The sequence below is a fragment of the Gouania willdenowi genome, chromosome 4, assembly GCF_900634775.1.
Source record: "Gouania willdenowi chromosome 4, fGouWil2.1, whole genome shotgun sequence".
Taxonomy (NCBI): Eukaryota; Metazoa; Chordata; class Actinopteri; order Blenniiformes; family Gobiesocidae; genus Gouania; species Gouania willdenowi.
Window position 1 is genome coordinate 2,499,908 of NC_041047.1, and position 27,659 is coordinate 2,527,566.

Consider the following 27,659-nt stretch of genomic DNA (forward strand, 5'->3'; position numbering starts at 1 on the left):
TTAGACAGACTGGATTTATCCAACACAGACCAGAAGTTGAACTGGTCCCAGCACACACCATAGACACAAACACACTATGTACAGGCAGAGGTTGTTCGAGGCGCATCTAGCTGCAGCAACACGTTTGGAACCCGGAGCACTCTGGATGTTGGTTGGTACCGTGATCGTCCAGGGGTTGGTATCTGGACTGTTTACAATGTTGTTTTAATCCTTGACTGTTTACAATGTTGGTTGGTGCTGTCATTGTCCAGGTTTTGGGCATCTGGACTACTCAGGATATCATAGGTTTCCTGGAACGTTTACAATGTTGTTTGGTACCAGGATCCTCCAGGGGTCGGTATCTGGACTGTTTACAATTTTGTTTTAATCCTCGACAGTTTACATTGTTTAGTATTGTCATCGTCCAGGTTTTGGTATCTGGACTGTCCAGGGTTATGTACCTGTAATCTTCAGGATATTATTGGTTTCCTGGACCGTTTACGATGCTGTTTTAATCTTTACCGTTATCTTGACCGTTTACAATGTTGTTAGGTATCAGGATTGTCCAGGTTTTGGTATCTGGACTGTCCAGGGTTGGGTACCTAGACCACTCAGTTGTTCCCTGGACTGTTTAAGATGTTGTTTAGTTCTCTGATCATCCAGGCTTTGGTACTTTGACCTTGAAGGACAACGTATTGAACCTGGACCACTTCCGGTGTTTAATTCCTAGATATTACTGGATTTATTTCGCGACCTGGATTGTCCAGCTTTTTCTTTTGGACCTGGACTGTTCAGGATGATGTTTAGTCCCTGGACCATTTTGGAGGTCGGTTAGTAACTGGGTCTTCCAGGGTTTGGTACTTGGATTATTGGAGATATTGTTGAATTCTGGAACTGTTCAGGATGTTGTTTGGTACCTGAACTGTCTTGGGTTTGGTTCCATGACTGTTCAGGATTCAGTTTTAGTCCCTGGATCATATCTGATAGCCTCACACCAGAGGCTGCTCCATGTCGCTGGAGCTCAGATGGGTTTCCACGAAGGGTTCATCGGGGTCGGGTAACGGGCTGGTGATCGTGGTCATGGGGATGAAGGTTGGGTCGTTGGTGTGGGGGAGGGGATTGCGATCGCTGTCGGGCGGAGTCGGTTTGGCGGTGCCGCTCAGGTGGCCGGGGTCTCGGCCTGGAGGCTGGACATGCGGATCTGCGAGCTGCTCTTGCTGAGGATGGAAAGCTGCGTCCCGCCGTTCACGCCACTGCTGGCCAGCGAGGGATGCCGGTGCTTCAGGTCCACAGCAAAGTACCGGTTCACCGTCCAGCTGCGCCATTTCCTCTTGATCTCCGATTGCACCTTGAGGGATATACTTCACAGGGTCATTATTAATGGACCTCGCTGCAAGGATTACACTCTGAGATTTTACACACTTTGTTCATAAATAAATAGACCTACAACACTCTAAGTAGAGGTGTGTGTTTATAGAAGTTACTTCATAAACATGTAGTAGATTTTAGCTTCAAACTCTATCAAAGATCATCTATAACACTAAAGGTTTAATCTTTGTAGAGCAGCCATTGTGAAATAAGTTTAGTTTAGTGAACTAGTAACTTGTAATACATTGAACACATTTTGTTGCAAATACTTTTCCTGTTGTGGGTTCGATGCTCAGCGGTTTAAAGGAGACTCACCTCTCCATTCAGGAAACAGTAGAGCACGGCAACCACAAAGCCCTGAGGAAACAGAGTTCAAAGGTCATCAACTGCCTCGTTAGAAAAGGGAACATGCATTTATTATACGTACATTTATGGCCTCTGATTTTTTTGTGAGTGCAGAAAAAAATACAGAATTCACGTCTTTAACTGAAAATGGCAATATTGTTATTAGTTTATTTTATTTTTTTGTGTATTTATTTTAAACAAAATTGTAAAAGTGTAAATTACAACCTGAAGAATGAAAAATAACTTAAATATAACAGGCATAACATATAATAGACTAAACCCTCACCCAACTGGAAACAGTTATAAGACGCAAGCTCAGGCTTGATCACCCTGTAGTTAACCACCTTTGATGAGGGTGTCTAGTTTTAAAAAGACTGAAACACCCTCAGATTCAAAGGAACACTACTGTTGATGTGCCCCATATCTGAAACACAGCTACCACGCCACTCTTACATGGTAAACTTCATGTTGACTACCATCTTTTGGCACAAAGGACACTTTAACATCGCAGACCATGATTAATGATTCTGAAAGGAAAAAAACTTTAAAATAACAGATATAAAATATAACAGACTAAACCCTCACCACATGTTTTAAAAAAATATCACACATTTCTACCATATTTTTCACTGTAAAACAGCTGGGCTAAGTCGGCTTTAGCATATTTGCTAACATGCTAAAGCACTGATCCCTAAACTGCTTGTTTGAGTGCATTTCTGCTGCAAATAAATATGAAATATGGACAATAATAATTAACTTTATTTTCAAAATAATGTACTCTGTTCAAGGTGTCGGAGGTTACTCCTGGCAGAGAAAAACACTCACCTTTCGGGCTATCCAACAACCGAGTCCATATTCAGACTCAGGGGAATAAAACCTGTCTGCTAATACCACATTTGACACAAAATGAACACTTTTTTTGGCCAGAAATTGTGCGTTTCGGCTCTAGCGAACGCAATTCGGACTCTACCTGAAAACCAAGTGCATATTCCGACTCGAGGGGACCAGATGTTTCCGTTGATACCACGTCTGGCCTGATCCAAGCACTTTTAAAATCATCTTTCACATAAAAATGATATTGCATTTATCCATGATTTGTGTTTTGCTATTTGTATTTTTTTTTAGATAATGATGTATATTTGTTTTCAAAATTGTAAATTTGTTGTGGCATTTGTAAATGTAAATGAAAAGGTAACTACAATAAATGTATTAAGCATGTTTGATATGTTTTCAGTAAGTTTAACAGCCTGTAATGAGCCTGAATAGGAAAAAACAATGAAACATTAAACTGAGACAGAAGTGAATAAACTGCAGAGAGGGACTGAATGTGGGGTCTGAACACTAAGGAAGACCACCTCCCTCCCGCACTAGGAACATGATGTTCAGTGAGGTTTTTAGTTTCTATTTCCCACAGTGAGAAGGAAAAGTTTCACCTGGAAAGATCCCAGTCCCAGTTCAAACACCAGACGTTCTCTCTTGCTGACGTTCTCAGGTGAGAAGGCGAACACGGTGTAATGGATCCCAAACAGAGGGATGAGGAGCAGGGTGGAGCGAGCCAGCCTCCTGCACAACACACAACACACAATAAACCACACACAACACACAACACACAACACACAATAAACAACACACAACACACAACACACAACACACAACACACAATAAACAACACACAACACACAATACACAACACACAACACACAACAAACAATACACAACACACAATAAACAATACACAACACACAACACACAATAAACAATACACAACACACAACACACAATAAACAACACACAACACACAACACACAATAAACAACACACAGCACACAATAAACAACACACAACACACAACACACAGCACACAATAAACAACACACAACACACAACACACAGCACACAATAAACAACACACAACACACAATAAACAACACACAACACACAATAAACAACACACAACACACAACACACAATAAACAATACACAACACACAATAAACAACACACAGCACACAATAAACAACACACAACAAACAACACACAGCACACAATAAACAACACACAACACATAACAAACAGCACACAACACACAATAAACAATACACAACACACAACAAACAGCACACAACACACAATAAACAATACACAACACACGGCACACAACACACAGCACACAACAAACAACACACAACACACAGCACACAATAAACAATACACAACAAACAACACACAACACACAATAAACAATACACAGCACACAACACACAACACACAACACACACACAACAAACAACAAACAACAGACAACACACAGCACACAATAAACAATACACAACAAACAACACACAACACACAATAAACAATACACAACACACAGCACACAACACACACACAACAAACACACAACACAACACACAACAAACAACACAACACATAACAAACAACACACAACAAACACACAATACACAGCAGTGTCACACCATGGGTTGGGGTCAATTATAATTGTAATTGTGTAATTGAAAATTAAATGATGTAAACGGAATTGAATAAATCTGCTGCTGTTGTAAATCATAATTTAATTGTAATTGAGTTCAGATAATTGATTTGTAATTGTAATTAGAAAAGGAAATTCTATAAAAACTGTTCATTACAATATAATCAAATGCAAAACTAAGAAACCATGTTACAGTTCATAAATCTATAGATACAGTGACAGAAAAAAGGCTCAGAGATGCTAACAGAAAGCTAATGATGAAGGTTAGGTTTTATTATGGGATTATTAACTCATTCAGTGCCAGCCATTATCAGATTTTCTACCCCTCAGTTCCAGCCGTTTTTGAGCATTTTGACTGATTTTAAAGACCCACAGAATATTTTCTATTATGACTATATGAAATCTGACACAGATTCTGAAAGATTGAAGCCTCTACTTTCATCAACAAAAAAAAGAATTAGTTTCTGGCTCGTTTCGTTCTTTTATATTCGGCTGTTGAATAGAGCAAGTTTTACACAAATTTAAAGTTTCAGAGCAAAAAGCTGAGAAAAAAGACTTTTTCTAAAAAATCCTGTCAGTGACTTTAAAGCTATTTTTTTTAATTATTTTTTTTTGCTTTGTGACAACTCTAACATCTGAACATTGTTTCCTTATATAAAACAAAAAAAAAAAAAAACACTGAGACAGGGCTTTTGATGGCAAAATTATTATTATTTTTCTATCTGGGTCAGAGTTGGATTTCTTACTGTATTTTGGCGTTCCTCCAACTTTCTCTCCCGTCATTCTGCACACACGCAACTTCCTCTTCCTCCCGGACATGCAGAGTGTCACTGCGTTCCCCGTTTTTTTTTATCGTTTTATCTCCCCATCGCCACACTATCCATGAGTTCCACACATGTTCTGGTAGAGTGTGCGCTGCTGGGAACGTCAACTCTCGTACGTAGTGCCATTTTCTGTCTCGTAAACGCCTTTCCTCCTCTCCCTCTGAGCTCTGCTGAGCATGGATGATCTCTCATCCAAAGGGGCGCTGCTACCTCCTACGTGTCACCTATTATTTTGCTATCTGGCTCACAGGCTGGGGGTATTTTGTACCCCCCCCCCCCCCATTGGCACTATTTTGTAGTGCCAATGACGAGTTATCTTGTCAATGGCACTGAGTGAGTTCATTAAAGGCTCATTCATTGTAATTAATTGAATTTGACCTTCATTGGAAAAATAGTAGTTTAAATTTTAATTGTAATTGGAAAAAACAATGGTCACTATAATCATAATTGAGTTGTAATTGAACATGGATAATTGAAGATGTAATTGTAACTGAATAATGTAATTGAGTCCAACTCTGCAGTGAGCGCACACTCACAGGTAGATGCTGGACTCGTTCCCTCCGATATCCGGGGACTGGAGCTTCTGCACGAGGATGACGATGATGCCGATGAAGAGGACGAAGTTGACCTGGAGACAGAAACAGAACCAGGTTCTCAAACCTTCATCCATGCTTTAGTTGATCAATATATAGTTATTTTAGATCCTACCATGATGGAGGCCAGCACAGGTCCCTTTATCACCCACCAGATGGCAGCGTTGTCATTCATGTCCCAACACCTAAACAATCAGATGGACTACTGTTATAACAGCTCACACCATGTGAGGGTCACATGATCAACATTCATGTCAGCATTAGAATAACGAACAATCAGAGCATTAACACAGGAAACTACAAAGGCTTTGTTTGTCTTTCTCTGGGTTTTAAAAGTCATTTTGTTTACTTTAGTTATGTAACTTTTGATAAGATTTACACCAATATTTGTGAAATGTGAAAATATAATGTCAATGTTAACTATAAATGTTAAAATCTAAATTTATATCTAAATATAAATTCTAAATGTTAAATCTAAATATTACATTTAAATATAAATCTAAATGCTAAATGTTAAATCTAAATCTAAATGTTAAATGTTAAATCTAAATGTAAAACGCTAAATCTAAATGTCACAGGGGAAACTAAATATGTAGGTGATAAGAAAATTAGGAGTACCAAAATAAAAGCTCGACCATTTAACATTTAGATTTAACATTTAGATTAAAAATTTGGAATTTAGATTTAGATTTCATATTTAGATTTAGCATTTAGCATTTAAATATAGATTTAGATTTAACATTTATATTTAAACAAAATTTTTAGATTTAACATTTAGATTTAGATTTAACATTTAAATTTAGATTTAGATTTAACATTTAGATTTATACATAATTTTTAGATTTAACATTCAGATTTAGATTTAACATTTATATTTAAATGTAATTTTTAGATTTAACATTTAGATTTAGATTTAGGTTTAAAGGGCCGATTGTTCTGTTGTTGAAAACTGACCCAATGTCGTCGAAGTGCATCCTGAGCCCCGCCCACACGGAGACGCACAGGGTGGGCGTCCCTGCACAGAGATACGTTAGAGGGACATTACTGGTGTTCAACACGTGGGAACGTTGTTCAAACAGGGCACAGGTCACGTGACTCACCCCAGCCAATGAGAATGTACCAGTAGAAGTATCTCCTCTCAGGGAAGAAGGTCTCCACCAGCAGCGTGAACAGGTAGAGCCCCTCGATGAAGAGCCAGAAGTAGTTGGAGAGCACGCAGTAGTGGAAGAAGATCATCACAGCTCTACACTCCAGCTGAGTGAAGGACAGAAGGAGGGCTCTGATTGGTCACAGATCTGATGTAGGCGGGGCTTGTGTTTACGCCTCCTGACTACCAGTTTTTACTGGTGAACTGGTTATCCTGTGTCCTAGCGTACGTAGCGTGAGGAAGGAGAGAAAGAAGCTCACGATAACACGGTGTAGGTGTTGTGGTTTGGTTGGTAAACATGTTATCTTGTGACGGTGTATCTGATTGTTGGCTCCTGCCTAGGTTCAGATAATTACCAGTGTTACTGTTTAATTGGTGAAAATGTTTTGTTGTGACTATTCCTCCTTTCCAGCAAGGGTTCTCAACCTTGGGGTCAGGACCCCATTTGGGGTCACGAGACACTGGGAAGGGTCGCCAGATGCCTTCAAGAAACTAAGAATATCTTTTTTAAAAAACAAAAACAATTTGAGCCCATTTTTGTTGATATTTTTACCTTTTTTCTGCAACTACACCAAACTCACCATATATTAATCTATTTTCATCACTTTTTCTTGCCATATTTTTGCTCCTTTTAATGTATTTTTGATACATTTCTCCCATTTCTGACACTTCTACATCACATTTTAATGCCTTTTCTACAAATTTTTCCACTTTCCAGACATGTTCAGCACTTATAAACCCTTTTCACCACTATTCCACCTAATGTCACATATGTTGACCCATTATTGTTACTTTCAACCTCTTTTCATCATATTTCATGTTTATTTTTGCCAATTTAACCACATTCATGCCCATTATTTGCCAGTTTAAACTAATTATTCTATACTTTTTAAATTATATCACACTTTTATTAGTCGCCGTCTAACTTCCTTTATTTTATTTTATTCTTGCTTTCTTATGTCATCAAATTGTTTGATTAGTGAACATGTTATCATGTGACAGCGTAAGTGATTGTTGGCTCACGTCTTCAGTCTTTCCTTCCACTTTTCCTCACATTACAGGGACAGATAATTACCAGTGTTACTGTTTAATTGGTGAACATGTTATCTTGAGACTGTATCACAGAAAAACACAGAAAATAACAGAAAATACACAGAAAAACTGAAAAATGTATGAAATAACAACGACAAATACACAAAAAAATGAAAAATATACGATATAACGACAAAACACATGCATCAATGGAGAGAAAAATACACAGACCAACAAAAATGGCTTTAAAAACACACAAAATGAATGTGTCATCAGTTAGGCTGATGACCAGTTGGACTGATACACCGTGTGTGTATTTCTCACCGTGTGGATGAAGCAGTGCTCACTGTCCTCTTTGGCGTACAGGACGCCATCTTTGATGAAGACTGAGATGGCTCTCAGGATGAAGGACACAAACAGGTTCATGTGGATGAAGTTCCTGGTGCAGTGGAGCTTCCTGTGGACGCACACAACCATTGTTTTCATCCAAAACCATGTGGGCAACTGGTGGCCCGGGGGCCACAAAAGGCTCACAGTCTACTTTTAAGCGGTCCTCAAAGTAAACTCACAAATTAAATAGACAAAAAACTGAAAACTATATAAAATACCAAATGAAAAATACACAAAAAATTTAAAACTATACAAATTAACAACAAAAAATACGCAAAAAATTGAAAAATGTACAAAATAACAAAAACATACACAAAAAGTAAAATAAAAAATTACAAAAAAACAACACAAAATACAGAAAAAACAGAAAAATATACAAAATAACAAACAAAAACACACAAAAACTGAAAAATACACAAAACAACAAAAAATACATGAAAAACCAAAAAAATATACAAAATAACAACAAAAAATACAAAAAAACAGAAAAATGTATACAAAATATACAAAAACTAAAAGAAATATACAGAATAATAACAAAAAATACACAAAAAAGGGAAAATATACAAAATAACAAAAAATACACAAAAAACTAAAAAATGTATGAAAAACAACAAAAATACAGAAAAAAATGAAAAATATACGAAATAAGTGATTAATCAAAACAACAACAAAAACACACTAAATGAGTGAAAAATACACAAACCAACAAAAAAAACAAAATGGTTTTAAAAACACACAAAATGACGACAAAAACACAACGCATTAGTTGTTTCCTGTTAATGTTCTGATTGGTTATTATTCTGATGCTGACATGAATGTTGATCATGTGATCCTCAGATCAGTTTTTTGGCCCCGCCCACTGTACTAAAAGTTATCTTTTACTGCACTAAAATCTCTCCACCATTGTTTACTTTATGTGTTGGTTAATCATTAATAAATGGAGGTGTTTATCTCTTTATCTGACCTGAACCTGCAGAGGATGACCATGGCCATGGTGAGAGACACCAGAGACGTGCTGTAGCCCACAGTGTACAGAGCCTTCACTGACACGTAATACATGTCCTGAAAGACACAGAGCCACAGGTTTAGAACCCACACAGTGTGTCACAGGGGGTCACCTGGACTCACCGGGTGGGTGGTGTTTCCCTCCTCGTACAGACATGCGTCCACGTAGTGAGGAAACGTCTCCGACCAACCAAACTCGGTGCAGTTCCTGCTCACCTTTCCCACCTCTGAGGACACACACACACACACACACATAGTGAAGCTTAGACTGGGTCCTGGAGGGCTGCAGTGCCGCTCGTCCTCCTCCACACCACAAGTACAGAGCATTAATGTTGGTGCTCTTATTGTGAAATGGGGAGAGATTTGTCTCAGATACTGTATATTCACACATATATCTACAATTTTTTACATGTATTTTTCAGATTTTCACATGCGTAATTTGTATGTTGATGACGTTTCGTTAAAGAGTTATTGATGCCAGAAATCCAAATCAGTATCTTTACACGTGAAGATCTAGAAAAACATCTGAAAATCAGAAAAACACGTGAAAATTTTTTTTTTTTACATGTTGAAACTGTGGATATATTTGTGAATATTTTTTACAAATCTCTCCCCATATTTTAATAATCAAACACATAAACCAGGGAGGTCAAACTCCTTTTTGCAAACTCTTTGATGTTGTGTATTTTTGTGTAGCGTTTCACCGCTAATAGCTCTTGGAAACCTACCGTAGTCTTCCTCACTGATGAACTGAGAGAAGAGTTCAGGACAGTTGACCTCCACCACGTCTCCGATCAGCGCAGGTTGCCAACACGTCAGATTGTCCCAGAACCACGGACAGTCTGTGAGAGACAACACACACATTCATTTACTCATCTGAATAATATCCACTAACAGGAACTTTACTATTATTTGAGACATAGTATATATTTAAATCATTGTTTTGATCACAAATAAAAGGGGTTAAAAGTGACTGAAAATGGTGGATAAGAAAGTGAAATAGGATTTTAAAAACCACAAAAATTGGTTAAAAGTTGTAAATTAGAGTGGACAAAAACTGACAGAAAACGTGGTAAAAAGGATTCAAAGTGTCAATGTTGGAACAATTAGTTTAAACTAACAAATAATGGGCATGACAAATGGTGAATGTGGTTAAATTGGTAAAAAAAATAAGCATGAAATATGGTGAAAAGAGGTTAAAAGTGACAATAATGGGTCAACATATGTGACATTAGGTGGAAAAATGGTGGAAAGTGTTCATAAGTGCTGAACATGTCTGGAAAGTGGGAAAATGTGCAGAAAAGACATTGAAATGTGATGTAGAAGTGTCAGAAATGGGAGAAATGTAGCAAAAATACATTAAATGGAGCAAAAATATGGCAAGAAAAAGTGATGAAAATACGTTAAAATATGGTGAGTTTGGTGAAGTTGCAGAAAAAGGGTAAAAATAAGCAAAAATGGGCTCAAATTGTTTAGAAAATGTTTCTTGAAGAAATCTGGTGACCCCCTCCCAGTGTCTCACAACCACAAATTGGTTCCCGACCCCAAGGTTGAGAACCCCTGCTCCAAAAAACTGACTGGTGAACACAGAACTCCATGTTAGACTTCCACCAAAAAGTCCTTCTATCTTCAGGGTTTGTGTGTCATCAACAGTCTGTGACCTACTCTCTAACTTCAGCCACTAGAGCGTGTCAGCGCACTGTTTAAGGGAGAGTAAAGGTCCCTTAGGAGAGCTCTTCTTCTCTGCTTCATTGTCTACTCCCAAACCACAGAGCTCGAACTGTGGTCATAAATTATTTTCCGGGTCACAACTGTTTTTATCCTCTCTCAGTTAACAAAAGACGTTTACATTGACATCTTTAACTTTTACTGGTTATTTAGATTAACCGAAAGCAGCACAAGTTGTAATTTTGACCTAAAAAAGTGACTAAATGATCACTTTAATAGAAAACAATAGGATGTTTACAGACAGTGGGGCCGTGTGACATCATCAATCATGTGATTTCTAAAACTGTAAAGTAGTCCCATTCATAAAAGTTAATAAAAACTAATATGGTGCATAATAATGTGTTTTGTTAGACATAGATCTACTAATAAGGACATTTCAATCATTTTAGACCACATTTATAAAAACAGTGGATGATCCATTTAAAATTATTCTTCAGTTTGTTTTTAATGGAGGTATTTTTTTATTGTTTTTGGTCCAAAGTGTTAATTGTTCCTTAATGTGAGTCTGTGTCGCTCTCTATTTGAGGTGAAAGGTGACCTCAGTTCTTTAAGTGTTGGAACCCTCGACGTGATGAGGGGCGGAGCTGCTCTTCTCTCCATCCAATCAAATCCAATCAATCCAAAGTGAAACCTACCAAACTCTTCTGTCGGGTCGTCCAAGGCCATCATCTCCAAACACTTCTCCTGCTCCCTCTTCATCACACAGTTAGCGGGAACCTGCTGACTCAGCACCTGCACAAACAACACAACCATCAACAAAATACTGAGTAAATATCACCAGAGCTTCTGGTGGCAAAGAGAAGCAGAATGTTGAGTAGAATATAGATCTATAGGGTTTGATTTATAGAAATATGTTAGTCAGAACCAGCATATTAACATTGACACATGGGTCATTCCATGTCATTTCAAAATAAAAGATTTCAGCACATACCACGCACTTTGGTCAACAAATGATGATCACACCCAGAGCTAAGCTACAACGGCCTCATGTAAAAGATTTTAAACATCAGCAAGTGGTGAAATAACCCAAAGTTTTAGTCCAACATAAAAATGAAAAATCGCATAAAGAAAAACAGTTTTATATTCCAATAAAAAAATTACATTTATACTATAAATGAAAACTGGTCAGATTTTTTCCTACATTCCCACATGCAGTTATGGGCCAATGAAAATAGTAAAAAATTTATATATTTTTTGTTCATATTTCCAGAGTGTGTGAGCCTAGAACCAATGCATATCTGTGACTAATCATTAGTGATGTGAACAGTCTATGTTCATAGCTCTATGCTGATCACATTACAGGAGCTGAGACATATGCTAAGTAGTTCAGTGAAGACACAAACATGTTCCAGACCCAAACACACACTGACTTTGTGACTATTTAGAGGAGCTGACATGTCCACCAGATAGATAGGATGTATAGCAGATCTATTTCTATATTCTGAGAGAGTGGGTGGAGCTTATTACTATACCATATTTACCTTTATACGTGATGGAGTTACTGAGGTATTGGAAGATGAACATAAAAGAAAAATAAGGACACACCCCCCTCACTAAATCATCTATATCTCATAAACGTAATCCAATCAAACTAAAAATATACAATGTGACTATTGAATAATCATGTAACAATTGGTAAAAATTCCTAAAATTTTAGGCGGGGCTACCGGACTCTTAACACCCTCACTTTCTTCTTCTTCTTCTTCTTCTTCTTCTTCTTCTTCTTCTTCTTCTTCTTCTTCTTCTTCTTCTTCTTCTTCTTCTTCTTCTTCTTCTTCTTCTTCTTCTTCTTCTTCTTCTTCTTCTTCTTCTTCTTTTGTATTTAAATTGTATTTATTTATTTCTTAGGAAGATTAAATCCACTGTGATCCTGGTGAATAAGCATTCATCTGGTGACGGGTTTATTTGTACGTGTACAAGGATTAAATTTGACGTAGATATCTGATTAATATTGAAATGAATGTAACAAATGTTTCAGTTCTTTACAGCAAACTCAAGAATCCCAAAGTTTTCATGCTTTCTTCCAGAAGTGAAACATGTTTTTGACACATGTGCCAGGCTAGCTGTGCACAGCTAGTTTTATTAGCATACCATCCTTTTCCACGTAGAACAAAGAGTGTCTAATAATAATAATAATAATAATAATAATAATAAACCAACACCTCAGACCTTCATCACTTTCCCTCCTCAGGAATGATGTGAATAAGAGATGAGGATGTTTCCTTCCCCTCCACATGCTGATAAATGAATTATTGATGTGAGGCACTTCATCTGTTTATTCTAACTAAGTGAGTGAAAGTCAATCCCTGAGCTGTGGATTATTCAGAGGAGACACAACCTGTGACCTTCAGGACGTTTGCATTTTCATGTATTTACAAAGTCCAGCACCTTATGTTTCATTCAGGATATTTATGACTTACTGTGGACAGACTGAGGAAGAAGAGGAGGAGGAGGAGGAGGAAGGTCATGTTGGCAGCAGACATGTCACACGTCAATCTGGAGTTTCCTTTAAATGTCACGGAGACGTCAGCTCGGGATCTGGAACACATGAACTACATCTGTCATCAATAAATCAGTTTGTATATAATAAAAATGAATTATAGAATAATACACATTGTACACAAACTGCAATAAAAAGGCCTTTTTATCAGCAGCAGGAACATGTGACCCATTTTAGCCTGAGGGACAGCACGTGTGAGTGAATTCTCAACCACAAAAATATTAAAAACAGAAAACATTAAATCACATCTCAAATTAAAAAAGGACAACAAAAATACACACACTGGCCCTCATTTATCAACCGTTGGTACGTTCAGATCTGAGCGTACAACGTCCAAAGCTTCAGTACGTGATTGTACACAATGATCAGATCTCACAGGTCTGAGCTCATGTAGATAATCTGAGTGAGTAGATATGTATGTAAATAGTTGTTCAAACTTTTACAAATATTGCAGTATTTAATCAGTCATGTGATGAATTCTAGGTGAAATTGGCTGAAGGCGTAATAAACACAAACAACATTTAGTCATTTTAAGTTTTTTTTTAATCGTTTCGATCGTTAAATTCTTTTAATGTGATATTAATGTCCTAAAGCGCGTGGACTGAGGCTGATATAAACGTCATATTTCTAAAGGATCTTTGTTGTGCAGCTGTTATCAGTGCACACAGGGGGGCAGACGTCATCTGCTCAGTAGCTGATCCAAGCCTTTAAATGAGCTCCTTCAAGTCCAGTTTTCACACGTTTCAAAAGCACATCTTTGTTTGACTCCACCTCAGATGTGAAGATGATGATTTTCATCACAAGCGGCCCTCGGGCTGAATCTGTGTGGCCCCAAAACAAGAAACACAAGAAACAACCAAAAATGACAACAAACACACGTGAAATGACACAAAAATACTTCAGACACACAAAGACAAAAAATACACAAAATGAAACGACAAAACAATTTTTTAAAAATTGCATTTTTTGCAAATTTAAAAATATGATTTTATAATTGGTACAATGTGATAAATATTATTTTTTTTCTGGATTTTTGTACATTGTTTTGTAATTATTTTTATTTTATTGTAAATGTTATGTATATTTGTAATCACCTTTTGTAAATTATTTGTGGACATTTTTTAATTTATTGTAAATTCTTAATTACATTTTATTATTTGAAAATGTTAATGTATTGTTTTGTGATTTTTTTATACATGTTTTGTATTTTTTGTGTTTTACTGTATATTTCAATTTTTCTTTGTAATTTGTTGTTAATCTATTGTAATTATTAAAAAATTTTGTAATTTCTTGGTTAATAATTGTAATTTAGAAAAAAAAAATAATGGTTGTGAAACCAGTTTTTGTGATTTTTTTTCGTGTATTCTTGTGAAACGTGTTATGTTGTGTGTTTTTCTCATTGTTTTGTGTGACTTGTGAGGTTTTTTGTGTATTTTTGCCCCTGTTTTCTGTCATTTCCAGTGGTTTTGTGCAGATGTTGAATGAACTGGTTCAGAGAATCAAAGCTGTTCCCAGTCAAACCAGTGTGAGATGGTTTGTGCAGCAGAATGTGTCCCAGTGAAGGACTGAGAGAAACCAAACGGTCCCACTGGGAGAACTTGGCCGTGTTTCCAAACTCCAGTGAAACCAGTGCCAGTGTCAGGACGGCACGCTCCCAACCCAACTGTTGTCATGGCAACGGCTCAGAGAGTGAAACGTCCTGCTGCTTCCTCTCATTGGCTCAGTGACCGTTGGACGCTCTGAGACAGGCGTAGGCAACAGGCAGCCCGCGGCCCACAAGCGGCCCTCAGGTTTCATTTGTGTGGACCCAAAACAACAAACACATGAAAAAAAAAATACCAAAACAAAATAAGATGAAAAGTGTTTTTAAAACGTTAACAGACATACATAACATGATGCCAAAATTGCACAAAACGTCAACAAAAATATAACATATGCCAATAAAAAGTGACAAAACACAATATACGGTACGTAAAATGACAAAAATACAAAAAATACAAAATACACAAAATGACAACAAAAATATAAGATGTGAGAATAAAAAATTACAAAATGACAACATACTGTACATAAAATGACAAAATACCAAGAATTACAACAAAAATATACAAAATGAGTTAAAAAACACATGAAATGACACAAATAAAACACACAATATTATTCCAGATATATAAAAATACAACAAATGACTAAATCTGTCCAAAAATGTACAAAATGATTCCAAAAAACTAGGGATGTCCTGATACAACCTTTTCACTTCCGATACGATACTAATATTACAGCCTTGAGTATTGGCTGATACCGATATTTATCCGATACAATATCAGCACAAATCATACAGACTTTTATGACTTATTTTGTAGTGTGGGATGTTAGAAAATGTTTGATCATGTGATGTCACTCAGACAGAGAACAATAGTCAGTAACAGTAGGAATGAGAAAAACTGACCCATTTATTATTAAACAATTGGTTACATACATTTTAACCATCAGCATAAGATATACACTATTCTACAGTTAAATCATAATAAATCCAATAAAAACTAATTATACATTTAAAGTGCAAACAATTCAAGTTTAGGGGGCGGGGACAAAAACAACAAAAACAACAGAAACAACAAAACAATATTGTGAACTGCTCAAAGTTCACAGCTTTAGTTTCACTGACTGTGCTTAAAACAATATCACACATTTCAGATGCAGTGCAATAAAATCTGATATTCGTTTTCTGGCTGATATCGGACCGATATCAATATCAATATCGGATCGGGACACCCCTACTAAAAACACGCAAAACAAGAAAAACACATGAAATGACACAAATAAAAACACTAAAGATGACTTCAGACGGACAAAATTACACAAATTGAGTCCAAAAAACAACAATGAAATGACACAAAGTTGAGGGATTTAAGGACAACACTGACTCCCACTTTAACATCACGTGTTACACACACACACACACACTGCAGCTGCTCACTCTTCTCTTGTCTGACTAATCAGAGGCTTAATGAGTCTCAACAGCTCTCACGTCCAACACTGTCCGAGTGTGGGATACACACACTTAATTAAACACACACACACACACTGTTAAAAGTTCTAGAGTAAACGCCGCTGGGACGTGTGGAGAAAAGCAGTGGGTGTTTAATAATGAAGCTGCTTCTTTACTTTAATAAAAGTTACAGATCATGGTGATGACTCAGCAAAAATACATCCATGTTTACAGTGCACCAAAGACTCCTCTATCATCTCTATAGATCTATAGCTGCACATGAGTTAGATTGTACATTAAAGAACACAATCAATGTAATAATATTTATGTGACAATAAAACAAAGCAATAAAAACTGCATTTATTGAAAATTTCAAAATATTATTTTGTAGTTTTTGACAATTGGTACATTTTTATAAATGTTTATATTTTTGCATTTGTGTACATTGTTTTGTAAATTTATTTTTTGTATTTTATTGTAAATTATTTGCTATCTTTATGTAATTTTTGTAAATGTTACTTTAATGTATAGTGATATTTATATTTTTTGTAACTTTATTGTATATTTTAAATATTTTTGTAATTTCTTGTTAATTTTTTGGAATTAATTTTGTATTTTTGTACTTAATTGCATTTATTTTTTTTTTTTAAATTGTCCATTTTGGAACTTTTATTTTTTTAAAGCTGAATAATAAAACTTTGTTACTAATTTGTGTCGTGAACTCTTTGAATATCTGAAGAGTGATATTTTACATTTTTTACCGTTTCTGATTTCACTTTTTTTGTTTGTGCGACAAGTTTATTAATGCTTTTATTTTGAAGGGCATTAGAAAACTTTTATAATCTTTGGTTTGAAGTGCAGTGTGTTTTTCTTTGAGTGATCTTTAAAAATCTACATTTCTTCTCTCTCAGCTTGTTTTTGAACCACTGCTCCATCGTAATAATCCATCAGGGAGTCGAATTCCCGCTGAATATCTCACTAAGTCACTCAAGTCTCCGCCTCTATATTTAGCCCAAGGAATTATGGGAGGAATTAATACACACAGACACACACGTGCTGCTCTTCATTATTGTGTGTGTGTATATACAGTATATTTACCAGCTTCTCACTCCTGTGGTTTCTGATTTCTACTGGTTTTTACTCATTTAATTCTTCTGGGAACAGAACGCTGAGGTCAGGAAACCAGGACCAAACTCTTGTGAAGCACGACTCAACAAAAACCACAACTAAACCACACCACACTCCTTTTTATTCTTGTGTTCCCATTGTTTATCCAACTGTTTTTGTTGTGGCTAAATGTAACACAGTGCTCTATCTATCTATCTATCTCTATATATCTATGTTGTGGTGCAATAAGAGGAAATGTTCAACTCATTTTAACTGGTTTTATGGACTCTGATTTACCAAAATCGCAGAAAAAAACACAGAATTCACTTCCTGAATCACAAATAACAATATTGGGGGTTTTTTTAATCATTTTTAAATCATTGTTATTTTCATTTTTTTCAAATTGAATGAAGCAGAAATTAAATCTGACACTGAATAAAGCCTTACATTCATGTTTTGGGACAATATCACACATGTCCACCATATTTTTCACTGTGGGCTAACGTTAGCTTTAGCATGTAGCAAACAAACACAGATTTCAGGGCCTGCATTCAGCACATTCATTTCTACAGAGGGACAATATATATATATTTATATATATATATTAATATATTTATAATATAAATGAAAGGAAGAAACAGCATCTCTACAGATTGTTAGTCTGTCATCAAAGTTAAACTAAACCCACTTTTTTCTGCTGAATACAAATGTATTTAGGTATAAAATAGTGCTGGTGAAAATGATCAACTCTCAACATTTTAGTCAAACTATTTCAATTTGTCATGATTAGTTGTAAAATGTCAGAGTTACTGCCCTCTATGGGTCGAAACTAGGACATTACATTAGATTTTTTGCTATTGGCTGAGAACAAGATCATGTGACGTTTTGGGACCATCTTGTGTCACAAACAAGCACTGTTAGCCCCGCCCCTTTTATAAAAACTAGCACCTGTGGGCTCTACAATCTGTGGTGAGTAAGTAGTGAATAGAGAGATATAGTGAGTAATGACTAGCTAGTTAGCGTAGCATAGATTGTTCAGTGGAGATTTTATCGCAAAGACTGGGCGTGTCTTACCTGCTACAGGAGCCCCGCCCATAATCAAGGCATTTCTTTTTTTTTCCCCTCCTAGTGGCAGGTCAGGAGAAAGCAGGGGTTTTGTTACTCTTTAAATAAAAAGGACACCAGTTTGACCAGAACACCACAAAGACAAACTAAAGCCACAGTTTCCACTCCTCACCCTCTCTTTTACCCTCATTCTTTCCTACATTATCTCTTCTCTTCTTCACTCTTCCTCCCTCACTCTCAGGCTGCGTCTGAATAGTCCCTCCTATCTCCTTTCCTAACCACTTTTCCTTAACCCCGTGGATGACATCACAGGGTTAAGGAAAGGTGTTAGGAGAGGAGTTAGGAAAAGGTGATCACGTTTGTTTTGACAATCAGACACACTTCCACTAGGTGACGTAATAATCTGATGACAGCGACGGTTAGTGACGTCTGTCGTGGTGAAAAGACTACATATTTCCTAAAATGGACTAAAAGCACATTTAAAACACTTTCCACTGATATAATCTAATAAATCATAAGGTTTGAATGTAAATCAAAGGAAAAGAGGTTACCAGGCAACGAGGAACTAAAGGTAAACTAAAGAACGTCACATAGAGAATGGTTGATCACACTCACCTTCCACTCACTAATATGAATTATGTTGAATAAAACATTATGTGGATAAAAATGTCTCTGATCATTTTTCTAGAACCACAGAGTGTCTGTTTGATGTCAGTTATAATCTGATAATATGTCTGACATATAATAATATATGGATTTTATTTTATTTATTTAAAGTTGTTCAAGACATATTATTACATTAGTAACTTACATGATCTCCATTACTTGTCGGTCATTGTGAGTTTCCGTAAGCGCTCGGGTGTGTGTGTCCCTTTAAATGTTGTCGACGCTAGGAATTGTGGGTCATAATTATCTGGTCTCCTTTGGTAAAGGATGTATCAGTGTTTCGTAGGCTAAAGGAGGTAAAAAAGGAAGCATTGAGCATCTTTTCCTTAGCTAAAAGGGCCCATGTTGCGCTAAATTGACTTTTCTGTGCTTCAATCAATCAATCAATCTTTTATTTGTATGGCACCAAATCATAACCAATGGTATCTCAAGACACTGTACAGTAGAGCAGTCTTAAGGACGGACTCTTCATTTTACTCTATAAATGCTTTAAACATGATAAAGTTCTATTATGACTTCATAAACATGATCAAAGTGTTTTTTTAATCATTAGGGTGATTTACTACTTTCTTACTACAGGGTGAACACAAACACATCGCTACTATTTGATGACACGTTTCCACTTTGATGATGAATTTGACGCAACACTGAGCTGGAGAAGCCACACCCCCAGGAAGCTCTCTGCCATGATTGACATGTAAACAGACACGCCCACAAAGGTGAGCATGTCAGCGTCCTTCACACAGTGCTATGTATGTATTTTCTACAGTCTATGTATGTACTGGTGAAAGCCCCGCCCCCACGCTCTGTGTCATGTTTATAAAGCAGCATGAGCTCAGCTACAGAGTGGGTGGAAGGAGGGCGGGCCTTCCTCTGGCCCTACGTCACCGTGAGGGGAGGAGGAAGTCAGTGTCCTGTCTATAGACACGCCCACTCATGAATATGCATAAGTAGGATGCAAATCAGCCTGTTTGTGTAGAGTTGGTCAGAAAGTGACTTTTCAGAGGCTGAAACTCTGGAAAACAGACGAATTTGGGAAAATAAACCTTATTGTTTTTGAGGTTCTTAGAACAAATAGAGATGATGGTGAAAAATAGCATAATATCAGACCTTTAATGAAAACTCAGACGTTCTTTATCATCTTCTGTTATTATTCACTTGTGCTGATATTACAGATTTCACATTGGTCTGAAGGAGTCACATGATCAACATTCATGTCAGCATTAGAATAATGATCATTAATGTTGTTGTTTTGTGTGTTTTTGTTGTCAGAAATCAATCCTGAGTCTGTGGTTTCAGGAAGAAAGAGTGAAAGTTGACTGAACACAGTTTATTTGTGGACTACAGGACGTCCTTCACTGAGGTGGGTGTGGTTTCAGGGCAGATGTTCCACTCGTTCGTCACCTTTTTATGAATGAAGCTGTAGCTGAGCATTGAGACGTGATAACAGATCACAAACATTCACAGAGGATTCAATATGGGACTCAAATAGTGTGGAAACTGACCAAATAAGGTAAATGAAGATAAACAAGCACACAGAATAACTCCTAAACACATAAAATGACAACAAGCATTCACAAAATGACTCAAAAATGCACAAAACACAAACAATGCACAAAAGCATCAAATATTTACACAAATTGACTCAAAAATGGCAGATATTGGTGACGCAAAACAGACAAATGGCCACAAAAATACACGAAATGCCTCAAAAACACACAAAAGACCAAAATTACAACAAAAAAAAGTACCAAAAAATGATACAAACTGACTCAACAATTACAGTGAAATAAATCCTTTGATGTTTCCAGCTCACTTTGTGAATGTTGATAATATGACGCTGTGATTTTGTTAAGTTATAAAATACTAATACGATAACCTAAGAAAGGAAAATAAAGGAAAGCAACACAAATTGATGGACGTTATTACACAGAGAGAGATACAGTCGTGGTGTATAATTAATCATAAGGTAAAAGGATGAAATCATAGGCTTTAAAGCACAAACAGAGGAAATAATAGAAGCCCATTCACCAGCAAAAATAAATCCTAGGAAAAGTAAAATAATGATAATAGTAATAAAATCTTATGCATTATGAGATACTAAGTCATAATTATAAGATGCTAAGTCATAACTATGAGATACTATCATAATACTATGGGATTATGACTGTAATGGGTTTCCATATAAAAGAACTGGTGTGTAAAGCACCTATAATGAATCATAAATCTAATGAATTTTCATCTTTTTAAATATCTGTGATGTCTCGTTAATTCCACACTGTAGTGAATCTAATGTAATGTCAATGTGGCCCCCGTGCCTTATGTTGGACACCAGTGCGTTACATAATAACGGTTCCTTTTCCCTAAAAACACTCCATCACTCAAAGCATGAAGGAGAGTTGGAAACTGTCCTTGGAAAGGCTCACGCGCACACACGCACGCGCACACGAGCAGCAGTCTATCAATGCACTGCAGACGTGCAAAAACCGTGCGCTCACGTGCCGCAGGAGCCTCGCCTCCGTGCGTCCCGCGCGCACACGCACACGCATCGACCCGTTCTTTGATTCACCTGCCGAGGCACGAGGAGCTGCTCACCATAGTCCCTCTGCAGACCCTGAAGAAGAAGAGGGGGGTCCACTGGTCCTGGTCCTGGTCCTGGTCCTGGTTCTGGTCCTGGTTCTGGTTCTGGTGAAACAACTGATCCCACCAATAATTCCGCTGCTGTGGAACAACCAACGCTCTGCGGCGCACCATGAATTACAATGAGACTCTCTCTCTCTCTCTCTCTCTCTCTCTCTCTCTCTCTCTCTCTCTCTCTCTCTCTCTCTCTCTCGTGAGTCTTGAACAAAAACCTTCCGTAAAATGTGGTTTTCGTGCGTAAAATGTTCGAAATGTGCAAAAATCAGATCCTGTTCCATGTGGAGACAGGACCATCTATAGGGGGAATAAAGGGGAGAGATTTTTGGGGTCCATCCATAAAGTCAGTAAAATGATGGTCTATTGTTCTATGAATCTGTGATAACCACATTTATTTATTCATCTGAATAATATCCACTGTTATCCAGGAACGTTTATTATTATTATTATTATTATTATTATTATTATTATTATTATTATTATTATTATTATTATAGTCATCTTAAAGGTGGAAATCCTGGTTTTAATCACAAATAAAATGGATTCAAAGAACCACAGAAATTGTTTAAAATTTGCAAATTAGAGTGGATAAAAATAGACCGAAAAAGTGGTGAATGTGGTTAAATTGGCAAAAAAATAAGCATGAAATATGGTGAAAAGAGGTTAAAAGTGACAATAATGGGTCAATATATGTGACATTATGTGTATAAGTGGTGGAAAGTGTTTATAAGTGCTGAACATGTCTGGAAAGTGGAAACAAAAGTGCAGAAAATGCATTGAAATGTGATGTAAGTGTAAGAAATGGGAGAAATGTTGCAAAAATGCATTAAAAGGAGCAAAAATATGACAAGAAAAAGTGATGAAAACAGGTTAAAATATGGTGAGTTTGGTGGAGTTGCAGAAAAATGGCAAAAATGGGTTCTCCTGTTTTGTGTGTTGTGGTCTGTGCATCAGCATTATGGGTATAATGAGAACTCGTACAATGACAAAGGTTCCACGCTGACTGTTTGCAAAAATAAAAAATAAAAAATTCCAAACATGGTGACATCATCATCATCATCCAGTGTCTGTCTGTGAACCTTCCTCACCTGCTGTGTGTTGGTAACGTGGAAACATCAGCGCTGTGGATCCATGTGAGAAAAAGGAAAAGGAAAAAGAAAGGAAAAGGAAAAGGAAGTGAGAGTGTGACAGATTGAGGTCTGAGTTTGATGAGAAACATCACATCCTGCCCCAGATTCACTTTTCCTTCTCATTCTGAACTCCACACGTCACTAATATACAAGGAATGTTTAGGATGATACGTACGTGCACATACACTAGCAATATGTTCACGTATTTTGTGTTTGTTTGTTTTTTAGATGTTTTGTGTAATTTTGTGCTTGTTTCATGTTTTTTGAGTAATTTTGTGTATTTATTGGGCCAATTTGTGTTTTTGTGGGTCATTCTCTGTATTTTTGGGTCATTTTGTGTATTTTGGGATATTCTGTGTATTTTTGGGGTATTTTTTGTATTTATTGGGTCTATTTCGTGTGTTTGAGAGTAATTTCAAATAATTTTGTTAATATTTGCTGTGTTTAAAATTTTTTGATAAAGTGTTTTTATTTTTTCTCTTTACTTTGGATATTTTGGAGAAAAATACTAATCAATGTTTAATAATCACACACACACACACACACACTTTTCTCACAGCAGTGACATCATCACTAATTGATCGTCCTGTTGAATCGTGGAAAAAGAAGAAGATGCTGACTGTGTGGGGTTGTCATGGCAACTGGCACATCTGAATTCAGGAGACAGTGAAAGCAGGAGGATGAGGATGGAGGATGTGGGGCTAGAACAATGGATGATAGAAGTGTTATTGCTCATCCATGATTGATCGATCTGATCAGATCTGCTGCTCTAGAATCCAGTCACGCTGGAGTTTAAATATGAAGTTGGTTTTTCACAAACGTCCAAATGTTCAGCTGATAAAAGGAAGATGGTGGCGTCTTGTGCCATAATTAATTATCTTTTTTAAAGCGTGGTCCATTAACCTTGTTAAACATGGTTATTTCTGTGAGCTTCTACAAACTTCTACACACACTGCTCCTTTTCACTGCTCCATGTCTGCGTATGAGACATGTGACGTCTCTTTAAGGTCTTTTTTTTACGTTTAACACAGTTCTACGTCAACAAGCATGAATCAGAACCGGATCACCGTCCCACGCGGTCCGCCGTGAGTTGGGAACATGAGTGCGAACGCGTCCCTCCTCCTCCTCCTCCTCGCGGCGCCATCCAGAGAGCAGCACTTCCAATCGCCATGGCAACAGGAGTTTCCAATACCTGAGAGGAAAGGAAAGGCCTCTCGTAGCACAGCAGGATTTATGAAGCTGGAAGCAGGGATTCAAACCAGCAACGCTCACCTCCCACTCACTGTGACTTCATATGAACAACAACACACTGATGCTAATGACACAGCTGAAGGTTTTTTAACTTCACATTGAGCTTTAATTCTCATTGAACGAGTGGCTTAAAAGGATGTTTTAAAAATATGGACTAAAAACATGTCAAATGTCCTGATTAGAAGATCTATGATGTTGCTAACTTCAGTCACCAGAACGTGTCAGCACACTGTTTAAGGAAATTACTCTCTCTTAGGCTCCTTAGGAGAGCTCTTCTTCTCTGCTTCATTGTCTACTATGAAACCGCAGAGTGAGGTCATAGATTATTTTTCAGGTCAAAACGGTTTTTATCCTTTTTCTGTAAAAAAAAAAAGAAAAAAAAAATGATCTATAAATCAGGTTGAATGCTTCAATCCAGCAGGAAACCATGGGATGTTTACAGGCATTTGAGGTCAAATGTCACGATGTTGTAATCATGTTGTTGTGCTGACTCTGTAATAAAGTAGTTCCTCATCATGTTTTCGCCCAAACGGCTCGGGATCAATCAAACGTTCAGCGTTTCCTTCCTCACAGCGAGGACCAAGGTTATGGCTTCTTCTTCTTCTTCATTTTTAACGTCAGCCAATCATAACCATGAAATAAGCAGTTCATTCACTTCTCCTGTAGTTCACTAAAGAAAACGAATGATTTCTATTGGCTGTTAAATCTCTGATATCAGACAACAACACAAAGATCAACATCTCACAATAGTTATAGTTTATGCCGACGATGTGTGTGCGTGTCTTTGGAGTCATTTTGTGTGTTTCTCCATTTATTGTGTATTTTCGGGTAGTTTCCAGTCATTTTGAGAATGTTTCCTGTGTTTTTCTGTCATTCTGCTCTCATTTATGTTTTTTCTGTTTTCACTTCTGTGGTTGTTTTGTGTTTCTTGGGTCATTCTGAGTATTTTTGTGGTTATTCTGTGAATTAATTGGGTAATTTTGTGTATTTTCTGTCGTTTTGTATATTTATGCGGTTGTTTCGTGTTTTTGGGTCATTTTGTGGTTGTTTGTATTTTTGATTTCATTTTGTTTGTGTTTTTTTTTTGTTGCCATTTTGTGTATTTTTGTGATTGTTTTGTGTGTGTTTGTTGTCATTTATGTGTTTTTGGGGTTTGGTGAGTCGTTGTATGTAATTTTGTTTTAAGTTATACAGAATGAACAATGTTTTATACAGAATGAACAATGTTTTATACAGAATTCATGTTTTGTATAGAATTCATAATGTTTTATATAGAATTAATAATGTTTTATACAGAATTCGTAATGTTTTCTATAGAATTCATAATGTTTTATATAGAATTCATAATGTTTTATATAGAATTAATAATGTTTTATATAGAATTAATAATGTTTGATATAGAATTAATAATGTTTTACATAGAATTTATAATGTTTTATACAGAATTCATAATGTTTTATACAGAATTCGTAATGTTTTCTATAGAATTAATAATGTTTTATATAGAATTAATAATGTTTGATATAGAATTAATAATGTTTTACATAGAATTTATAATGTTTTATACAGAATTCCTAATGTTTTATACAGAATTCATAATGTTTTATACAGAATTCATAATGTTTTATACAGAATTCGTAATGTTTTCTATAGAATTCATAATGTTTTATATAGAATTCATAATGTTTTATATAGAATTAATAATGTTTTATATAGAATTAATAATGTTTGATATAGAATTAATAATGTTTTACATAGAATTTATAATGTTTTATACAGAATTCATAATGTTTTATACAGAATTCATAATGTTTTACATAGAATTTATAATGTTTTATAAAGAATTAATAATGTTTTATACAGAATTCATAATGTTTTACATAAAATTTATAATGTTTTATAAAGAATTAATAATGTTTTATAAAGAATTAATAATGTTTTATATAGAATTAATAATGTTTTACATAGAATTTATAATGTTTTATAAAGAATTAATAATGTTTTATACAGAATTCATAATGTTTTATATAGAATTAATAATGTTTTATATAGAATTAATAATGTTTTACATAGAATCTATAATGTTTTATAAAGAATTTATAATGTTTTATATAGAGTTAATAATGTTTTATATAGAATTAATAATGTTTTATACAGAATTCATAATGTTTTATATAGAATTAATAATGTTTTATACAGAATTCATAATGTTTTATATAGAATTAATAATGTTTTATACAGAATTCGTAATGTTTTCTATAGAATTCATAATGTTTTATATAGAATTCATAATGTTTTATATAGAATTAATAATGTTTTATATAGAATTAATAATGTTTGATATAGAATTAATAATGTTTTACATAGAATTTATAATGTTTTATACAGAATTCATAATGTTTTATACAGAATTCATAATGTTTTACATAGAATTTATAATGTTTTATAAAGAATTAATAATGTTTTATACAGAATTCATAATGTTTTACATAAAATTTATAATGTTTTATAAAGAATTAATAATGTTTTATAAAGAATTAATAATGTTTTATATAGAATTAATAATGTTTTACATAGAATTTATAATGTTTTATAAAGAATTAATAATGTTTTATATAGAATTAATAATGTTTTATATAGAATTAATAATGTTTTATATAGAATTAATAATGTTTTACATAGAATCTATAATGTTTTATAAAGAATTTATAATGTTTTATATAGAGTTAATAATGTTTTATATAGAATTAATAATGTTTTATATAGAATCTATAATGTTTTATAAAGAATTAATAATGTTTTATATAGAATTAATAATGTTTTATATAGAATTAATAATGTTTTATATAGAATTAATAATGTTTTATATAGAATCTATAATGTTTTATAAAGAATTAATAATGTTTTATATAGAATTCATAATGTTTTACATAGAATTAATAATGTTTTATAAAGAATTAATAATGTTTTATATAGAATTAATAATGTTTTATATAGAATTTATAATGTTTTATAAAGAATTAATAATGTTTTACATAGAATTAATAATGTTTTATACAGAATATGAACAGTAGTGAAACACGGCTCAGCAGCAGCTCTGACTGTGGGAGTCTAATCACTGTTATTGTGCCGTCACACAGCACAGGAAATAACAGTGGCTCTATTTAAGGAGGTCTACTCTGCAGATGGTTGCTCACATTTATTTCAAAGTCACTGTTCTTCACATTTGTCTGTTTCATCCTGTCCATTAAAAAAACATGATGGGCTCTCATTATGATCCTGAAGCCCTGCAGAGAAAAGACTGTGATCTATTTCTACACAATATCGTTATGAAGCAAGAACTTAGAGAATGAGTGAAAATAAATGATTATTTTTCCTACGTTAAAGAATCATCTGACTGAACATTT

The 27,659-nt window shown here is 35.3% G+C and overlaps 1 protein-coding gene across 3 annotated transcripts; it reads right to left on the reverse strand.

The window, feature by feature from the left end:
- Nucleotides 1–21,972, reverse strand: adcyap1r1b (adenylate cyclase activating polypeptide 1b (pituitary) receptor type I). Of its 3 annotated transcripts, none has more exons than XM_028443668.1 (14): nucleotides 21,830–21,972; nucleotides 13,325–13,442; nucleotides 11,540–11,636; nucleotides 9,905–10,018; nucleotides 9,300–9,403; nucleotides 9,136–9,233; nucleotides 8,103–8,235; nucleotides 6,700–6,853; nucleotides 6,554–6,614; nucleotides 5,715–5,784; nucleotides 5,543–5,634; nucleotides 3,126–3,255; nucleotides 1,663–1,704; nucleotides 1–1,340 (listed from the first exon to the last, which is right to left on the reverse strand). In XM_028443668.1, the coding sequence occupies exons 2-14, from the start codon at nucleotides 13,385–13,387 to the stop codon at nucleotides 969–971; spliced, it is 1,530 nt and encodes a 509-aa protein (XP_028299469.1). In that variant the 5' UTR covers nucleotides 13,388–13,442; nucleotides 21,830–21,972; the 3' UTR covers nucleotides 1–968. The 3 variants fall into 3 exon arrangements, with proteins under 3 accessions (XP_028299469.1, XP_028299468.1, XP_028299470.1); XM_028443667.1 differs by having other exon boundaries at nucleotides 13,325–13,456; XM_028443669.1 differs by having other exon boundaries at nucleotides 998–1,327; nucleotides 13,325–13,456.
- Between the last annotated feature and the right edge of the window lie 5,687 nt (nucleotides 21,973–27,659).